This window comes from Typopeltis vanoorti, chromosome 18 (genome assembly GCF_054136105.1).
Source record: "Typopeltis vanoorti isolate ZY-2024b chromosome 18, IOZ_Tvanoo_1.0, whole genome shotgun sequence".
Classification (NCBI taxonomy): domain Eukaryota; kingdom Metazoa; phylum Arthropoda; class Arachnida; order Uropygi; family Thelyphonidae; genus Typopeltis; species Typopeltis vanoorti.
Window position 1 is genome coordinate 101,415,991 of NC_143566.1, and position 8,925 is coordinate 101,424,915.

The window sequence follows — 8,925 nt, forward strand, 5'->3', positions numbered from 1 at the left end:
AAGAACTGGGTGATTCCGACCTGCTAAATTGATATGCTCAGCGGGAAGATCCCGAAGAATATGAATAAAATTTAACCACCGGTAGTCAGCCAAAAGAAATTTCACAGAAACAATTTGAAAATATTTTCGTACAATCGAAGTTTTTAAGCAGCGACGCTTAGAGGCTGACCCTGATGAATAGAGAGAAGCAGTAAAATTTGCATAAGAGTAGAAGAGGCAATAGGGCCATACCGTCGGTTGTATGAAAAAAAGAAACAAAATGCCCGCCAAACTACGTTAGCTCAATTCTTTGTTAAGAAGTAGAATAACAAATTTATATTCTGAATATGTTTTATGTCTTTCAGCTTTATGGTTTTTTTCCTTTAACTGGGCCCTGAAACATAATTCAATTCCTTTATAAAAATATTAAGGTCAAAAAAAGAAATTTGAGGAACGAATTATACTTTATCCCCTAAGTTATTATATTCGATTAGTGCGTTTTCGATTAATGCGCCTGTTTTAAAGAATGCATTAGGTGCACTAATCGAGGGATTGCTGTATAACACTAATCAAGTTTATTGTGTTGAAAATGTGTTTTTTCATGAATGGCACAGATGTCATTAGCGCATTCTTTGATTTCGATATTAAAGATTTTTTTTTTTTTTTAAAAATGAATATGGAGATGGCCAAATATATATGAAGACATATTTTTGAATAATTTCATGTATTTTTAGTACAAATCAATTCTTTTTATGATGTAAGTTTTGTATCGTATAAATCCATTTATAAAATATTTAATCAAGAAATATGATCATTGATGGAAACAATTCATATTTTTTTAAATTTTTTTCCCAAATCTTAGAGAAGATTATTTTCAGAGTTATTTTACCATAAATTCGACTTTTAAACTGAGCTCGCAGAATCATCAAAAATGAAAGAGCAAGTCCTTTATCCCGATAGCAAATTAGGATAAAGGACTTATAATAAGGAAATGAATTTTTCAAAATGGTGTCCTAGTTCAGGATGTGCGATTTTTTCAATTGTAATGTTTAAAGAACGTGCCCCTGTAGAAATGGTTTCCCGGCATAGCAAATCTGCTATTACAGTGGACTCCGATCTCACCATAAAAAATAATAAGAACATAATTACTATTTCCGTAATACTCGAATAGACGAAGTCAAACTTTTGAATTTCGTATAACTCCTACTCTCATAAAATATGTAATTAAAATTGTAACTGCTCGGTCAGGGAATTATAAATGATTTTATTTAAACTGCGGGAAACTAAATTCAGGATTACATGAGTAGATATTTCTGTTCTCAAATATCCGACGTTTAGTTCTTCGAAAACGTGAAGAATTTTGTTTGTCAGTCCTTCCTACTAGACTACGACAACAATAATGGAAATGAATTATTCAACATTCATCCTAGTTCAATCTGAGAGAATCTCTCTCTCTCTCTCTCTCTCTCTCTCTCTCTCTCTCTCTCTCTCTCTCTCTCTCTCTCTCTCTCTCTCTCTCTCTCTCTCTCTCTCTCTCTCTTCTTCTTCTTCTTCTTTAGGTTAATATTCGTATCAATAACGGCAAGCGAAAAAAGAAAACACACGTGAGCTTAGAACATGTAAAAATAAACAGGTGTTTTCCCGGACTTTATTCGTCGTTTCAAAAGCATTAATCTTTAATAATATTTTTAACAATGTTCACGCTAGGAAGAACAATTCAACTTATCACAAATGAGATCTCCCTAGAATTAAAAAAAAAACTTAATCGCTTCGCTCGCCCAAGATCGGTAATCATAAAAAAAGAGACTGTTGAATTTTTACTTTATCAAATATTATTCGGAAGCTTATCAAATATAAATCGCTTCTTATTAGTGGAGAAAGATGATGTAAACCAATGAACGCGATTAATGCTATGAAATCTTCTTGTTTTATTTATATTTATGTTATATATATATATAATGTTATATTTATGTTATAAGTAACCTGACCCTAATGCTAGCTTTACGGAAAAATCCTTTCCATTCTTTAAAGGCAAGACGTTGTTTTTCTTTGGCACAGTTCGAACATCTTCGAAGCTTTTTTACTTTTGTTTAAGAGTTTCCTCACGACAGAATAAATTCTTGGGATTTTAGAGGCTTATCCCTGACATGGGAAAGAGTCTTCCTTCCCTTTCTCTTGACAGAAAATCTTAATTATTCGATTTTCAAAGGTAGAAAGCGAGCGCACACATAAAATCTGAGTAGTAGGTGTAATTCTCTCTCCCCCTCTCTCTCTCTCTCTCTCTCTTACGGATAATGTGTTTAGAAATCTGTTCGTAATAAGAGGCAATTAAACGATTTTAGATGTCATCACATAATTTTTTGGAGTTCAAAATTCGTTTGAATCGTGTTGAGAATTTAACTAAAAATTAGCAGATTTTCCTGCTTTAAATTTTCATTTTACTATCAGCAAAAATGTAAATTTCATTCTGCAGATTCGCCAATAGATTCCACTGCATCCTGCGTATACTTGACTTTGAATAATTGGCACATTCCAATGTATGAAATTACAAATTCCTGTGCATAAAACCTGCACATATTCCCCTGTCAATAATTTAGAGATCCCGCTGCAAATTTCCTAGCGTTGCTTTAGATTTTATCTCTCGAATAATGTAAGTCGATATTTTCACTTAGGGCATCTTTAAACAAACGATTTCTGATTAATGATGGGATATCTGTTTGCACTCGGTGGAGCAAAACGCAATTCGTATTCAATGAATAACTCAGTGAATAAATTCAGGTTCGAATGCATCCTCAAAACAAAGAATAAGTTTCACCATAGCCGCTGGTTAATTTTTGTTACTCGCAGATTGCAATTAATGAATCGGCCTCTTTGTGATATTCGTAATCTCTGGCTCATTCATCAGAACGCCCAATATCGAACGTTTCAACCTTAACATTCAATAGTGCTTATTTCCTATTTATTATTCCATAAATAAATCTTCTACTTCCAATTTATCGCGTGTCTCTTATACCTTCTATTAAGATACATTAGTTTCGATAGTTTCGTTTTTCTCACTGCGTAAATAGAAATATTCGGATTTAACTGGTTTGTTTGTTCACCTCTTTTTATATCAATAAAGTTTGAGGCACTGCTGCATATTTCTTTTAATTTTCCAAACTTTTCTTCAGGCAACAAATGCGTCAGCTAATTAAATGCAACTTTTTTATTTTTATAAACTAATTTTAGAAAACGCGAAAAATAACTTGGAATATTTAACAGTTCACGTATTCCCAAAGTAAGTTTCTCTGTTAACATAAGGTTCATCTTTCAACATTTCATAGATATTTGTTTTCTCTTTATTCACACATTCAAGCAACTTACAAACATGTTTGTTCTTTGATTTTCTTTTCGTAGCATATTTAAAATTAAAATGAGTCCTCCTAAGAGGAAAAAAATTAGGAAAGGACGTGCTGAATCGAAATATGTTTTTCTTGAGCACATGAAACTCAAGTTACGAATTTTACGAAACTTAACTTCGCATTTTGCTGTTTAAATTTAATAAAAAAACAGTAATATTAGTGAACGCAATTACTGAGAAGATATATTGCAAAACCCCTCAAACATGAATGTAGAAATTAAAAACTGAAAAGCGCTACGCACTTTTACATTTTTACATATTCATATTAAACGATATGAGTAGCATATCGTTTAAAGCAACTAACTTTATAATTTTGTGAGGAAAAACTAAAAAGCATGCACTAAAGAGAGTTAGTCGGAATGACTAGAGAATTCAAACATTCCAAAGTCGCTGTTAGATACTGAACATTCAAGATAATTAATAATTACTGTGTATGGTTAACCGTACACAATGACAGTTATTAGAATTTTTTTACTCATTCTGTATTAACCATGCAATTTCAACCATTGTTCTTTCAAATGCGATGATGCGAATGAAAATTTTTGTAGTAATTTCTGCCTTCGTAAGAGTAATCTATAGTTCATATACTATCCTCTCAAAGAGGGAAGAAACCTTGAGGAACAACCACTTTTTCCATTGAATTTACCAATACATTCCATGATTAGTGTGGCTAATAAGTATTAATATTCTGAGTAGATGCTGCTTCCAAAAAAATGGGAGAAATTTTATTGTCTATCAAAAATTAAATGAAGTGGATCATCTTCGTATTTTGATCAAATAATCCGACTCACAATCGCTAAATGTAAGCGTAGCTTAGATGGATGATCTAAGTGATTCTAAACCTTGTTTAAATACAAGAAAGAAGAAGTTACTTTACAGTGGTCTCAAATTGTGTAGAATTTATTGGTTCATTACTAAAATATAAAATATTCACTCTTTTGCATAATGAGGTAGAAAATTAAATACAATGAAATACAAAAAATAAATGAATAAATACGACATTCAGTACTGGACTGACCAAGGGACTGTGATAGGACCAATCTCACAATAAAAAATATTTAATGAACACAAGGGCTTATTCTAACAGTGCTAACCAGAATTATACCATTAATTTTCTCCCAAATTAATATCCACCTATGCTCGGCATTCTTTGCTACATGACTCTGTTCACAATGAACACATTCACGAATGACTCTTATACCGTCGACTTCAACAACACAGAAATCGGATGGCCAACAGAGTTAGCGAACTTAACTGTCGGCCCGAACATGTCCGTCCAACAAGCAGGTGAAAGGGTTGTAGCCACCGATCCGTATTACGGAACTCACTTCTCCAATTTCAGAGAAGGTTACTACCTTAAAGTGCCTGGCTACCTTGCCATGTTCGTGTGCATCTTCGGCATTGTAGCGAATTTACTAAACATCATAGTGCTGTTACAAAAGGACATGATTTCACCAACCATCGTCATCCTGATCGGTCTAGCCGTAGCCGATATGCTGGTGATTATGTCTTACATCCCCTACTGCATTCACTTATATCTGAAACCCAACCAGACTGCAAAGGAGAAGCTCGTCTATGGATGGACGGTGTTCACCCTGTTTCATGCTCATTTCAGCGTAGTTTATCATACTGTTTCCACCTGGCTCACCGTCACTCTGGCTGTGTGGCGCTTTCTAGCCGTTAGCTTCCCTACTAGTAGTAAAACGTGGTGCAGCATGCCCAGAGCGAAATGGGCCATCCTCAACACGTACGATAGTTGTGCATTGTTTTGTATCCCCGTTTACCTGACATTTACTATTGAAGAGCGGTATCACCAGGAACAGTTTACATACCATGCGGGCTTCAGTCAAATCGCTCAATTGAACAACAGATTATTAGAGAAAATGAAATTCTGGATATTCAGTGTCATTACGAAGTTCGTGCCATGTATTGCCCTCACAGGACTCAGTTTAGGACTCATTAAAGTCCTTTACGAAGCCAACCAAAGGAAACAAAAACTGAAAAATCGAAATGACTGTGATAAAACATGTGATCGAAGTACTCGAATGTTGTTGGCCGTGTTTCTACTGTTCCTCATCACAGAGTTCCCATCGGGCATCCTGGCCCTCCTCAGTGGGATCCTCGGTAAAGATTTCTTTGACAATGTCTACTCGAACTTTGGAGAAGTGATGGACATTCTCGCCCTTATCAACAGTGCAGCCAACTTTATTCTTTACTGCTCCATGAGTAGGCAATTTAGAGACACCTTTTCCAGTCTGTTTACTCCCAAAATAGTGTCAAAATGGATGGCAATTCCTGCAGAGCCAACAACAGGTGAAACCACCTATGTTTGACTAATCCAGATCAAATCAAAAAACTAAAAGAGACTTAAGTCTAAAACCTCACGATACTTGAAGACCACAGCTACGGTGATAGTTCAGTTATGCCTATAACTTATAATTTATATTTTATTGTTGTAATTTTATTTAAATTTTATTTTTCTTCGTATAAGTTATTAATAACATAAATTCGAAATAGATTTAGTATAAAAATAGATAATAAGTGACTATTATTGTTACCTTTAAGTTCAGGAAAGTCAATCGTGTTTTGTATTTTCAAGTATCAAAAAGATGAGGGAAAAAATCTTCGCATGATTAGCGTTGCTTCTAACTGATATTTTTGTTTTTTATTTTCATTTTTCTTTATTCTCCCAGGTTCTGCTCATTGAACAAGGATTCATGTTTCTCATCCTATACAAAAGTAAAACAAAAAACTGTTAAAAGATAAACAAAACCTGTTAACTGCACATTTAAAGAAATCTCTGCTCAAGTTTTTTAGTAGCTTAGCTTCCGACTTAGTTCAATAGTCACGGAAAGTAAAAGAGAGAATTTCGTTAACTTGTACGACTTGGGCATAAACTGAAAGATGCAAAACAAGATGAACAAAGAAATACCTCGCTGACGAGATAAAAAACAATGGCAGTTTTATTTCAAGTAGTTTGGAGGATAAAGTTTTTCGAAGTTCCTGGATTTTAAAAGACTGTTGTACAGGTAAAAAGAAAATGCCCTGAAAATAGAGTGCCTTGTGGGTTAAAGTCGAACTTCTGGTGCTCTAGGGACATTAATCTCGTATTGCTGAGACTGCTATCACATCGTACCCAAAGAACTCTAACAATGTCTGATCTCTCAACCATTTTTATTTCTGCATCCCTTTTCCCCAAATATTCTATGTTACCCCTAATAAATATCAGTGTACGTGTAAAAATAATTTAATATGGTGTGCTAAGAAAATCGATTACTATGGGTTTCGGTTATTTTGGTTACCTCAAATTTCATTGTAACTCGAATAATGATAATTGCAAACATAACAATAAAAAAAATAATAAAAATAAAAAAAAGACACGAAACAACGTATCTGCATAGACAGACTACGTTATATCTTATAACAGAATACCCGGATTGGCTAATAAACATACCAAATCAGTCATATTGCCGAATCACAAGAGGATTTTTGAAGACTTGCAAGCAATGATTCTTCATCTACTCTTCTCGACTTCAGTGGAAGTCAAGGATATATCGTTGTAACCATTGTATTGGGGGCTCCGTAAGGTCTCAAGGTACTCTTGCATTCGCTTTCACTTTCAGGGTCAACTGAATGTACAAATCAATCAAATGGTCGCAGTTATAAAGTCATAGATTATTAAGTATGTCACACAGAGCACAGTGTACCATAACAAATATGCTATATTAGTAAACTGTATACATGGATTGTCAGATGCCTCCTTGTTTCTGTACAAATAAAGATAACAAAGGCAACTTGTGTGGTCTTCTGATTATTTTTAGAATTCTGATTATTCATAGAAAACTTTGAAACAAAAATCTTTCTCAAGTCATCACGAAACCTGTCGTTTTGGGCGAGATATGCCGACGACATATTTATAATTTGGAGACATGATATATCATGAATTACTTAAAAAAAGAGAGCCAAACGGCTTCACTTCGGCTATGAAAAATTATTCAAATTAAGTGGATATCGAATCCAACATTGTTTCAAAGCCAAATAGAGAAATTACAAGAGCTTCGTGCGGAATATAGAAACTATAAAAGTTTCGGCAGGTCCAAGAGTAAGCAAACCTTTCATGACAGGGGCATGAGAGTACAGGTGGGGTAAGAATCTGATCACTATCCTTAGTATTTCCCATAATGTAAAACACATCTCCTGGTGGACATGTATGATGTTATACATTATGGGGGTCACTATCCAGATCGGTTTCGACCTTTATTGGAGTCTCGTCAGTGGGAACTGGCAACTCGTATGGTTCTGGCACCTCTTATGGTTTTTGGCAACTCTTATGGTAAAGTATAACCTCTGCATCACTTCAACCTGAGTATTTACATGTGGGTCAAGCTCCAACTGACAAGACCCTAACAAAGGTCGAAATCGGTCTGGGTAGTGAGCTTACTCCACCTTTACTACGAGTTACCCTGTCATGAAAGGTTTGCTTACGCTCGGGTCTGCCGAAACTTCTATAGTTTCTATATTCGGCACGAAACTCTTGTAAGTTCTCTATTCGGCTTTGAAACAATGTTGGATTCCATATCCACTTAATTTGAAAAATGATATATCATATTTAAATGGTTTTCAGATTCTGTTTGAATTTTTGAAATTTTTGTCAAACGAAATTATTTTTCGGAAAATTTGTTTTATTTTTTTCTTTAAAGAATTGTGAATTTTTTTTAATAGGTAAACACTGTAATAGCCATACAATGATGGTATTCATTTATGTTTATATTTCTTTGAATGCTGTTTATAATATATTACATTATATTGACTGATTACAAACGAAACAAAACTGTCAGAGATTATAGCTGAATTTTATCATGAATCTTACACAGGAAAGAGTAAAGAAATAGAGAAAGGTATGGAGATAAAGTATAAAAATTACTCTAAATATATAATGAAAGATTCTGAAGTCAAAAACACACTGCAAAAAATAAAAATTATCTTCTACTAACTTGGGAACGAGGTTCGTTTAATATTTATCAAGTGTGAACTGAAAAACGGTATCGCTGTCCTATTAAAGGGAAGTTCACTTGCATTTCTTTAAAACTGAAATTCCGCACTGGACCATGTTCATCATCCAAAGCGGCTGTGAATCGGAAATCAATAAAAATCTGACAACAGATGATAATTAACTCGTTTCCAGATGACCTGATTGTGAATAAAGCGTAAATTCCTTTTTAATTTTCAGGATCCCAACAACGTAAAATTTACCGAAGGGGAAAAAAAAACTTCCTTCACACCTTTTGTAAGGCAACATGTGGCCAATATTATCGCCATGTTTTCATATCTCGATAGTTTTCAGAGAGGGCGCTAGTGCAACAATAAGATCGTAAATAAACCTGGTTAGCATAGAATTTTGAGTCTGTAAAAGTTACTGCAGTTCTTCTGTATTTCACTATTTGATAGAATTTGTTTATTTTGGCGCTATTTATGTAACATCAGAGACAATTCTGCGGCTAAGTAAATGAGCAATGATAATTAATGTACTAGAATTGTTTGGTATC

The 8,925-nt window shown here is 34.1% G+C and overlaps 1 protein-coding gene across 1 annotated transcript; it reads left to right on the plus strand.

The window, feature by feature from the left end:
- The first annotated feature begins 4,752 nt into the window (after window positions 1-4,752).
- Window positions 4,753-5,712, plus strand: LOC150096990 (G protein-coupled receptor dmsr-1-like). Its single transcript, XM_090408534.1, has one exon. The coding sequence runs from the start codon at window positions 4,759-4,761 to the stop codon at window positions 5,710-5,712; it is 954 nt and encodes a 317-aa protein (XP_090264660.1). The 5' UTR covers window positions 4,753-4,758.
- Window positions 5,713-8,925: the final 3,213 nt, after the last annotated feature.

Excerpts from the sequence above, each read along its gene's own strand:
- LOC150096990 (XM_090408534.1), top strand. The coding sequence starts at position 4,759 with ATGTTCGTGTGCATCTTCGGCATTGTAGCGAATTTACTAAACATCATA.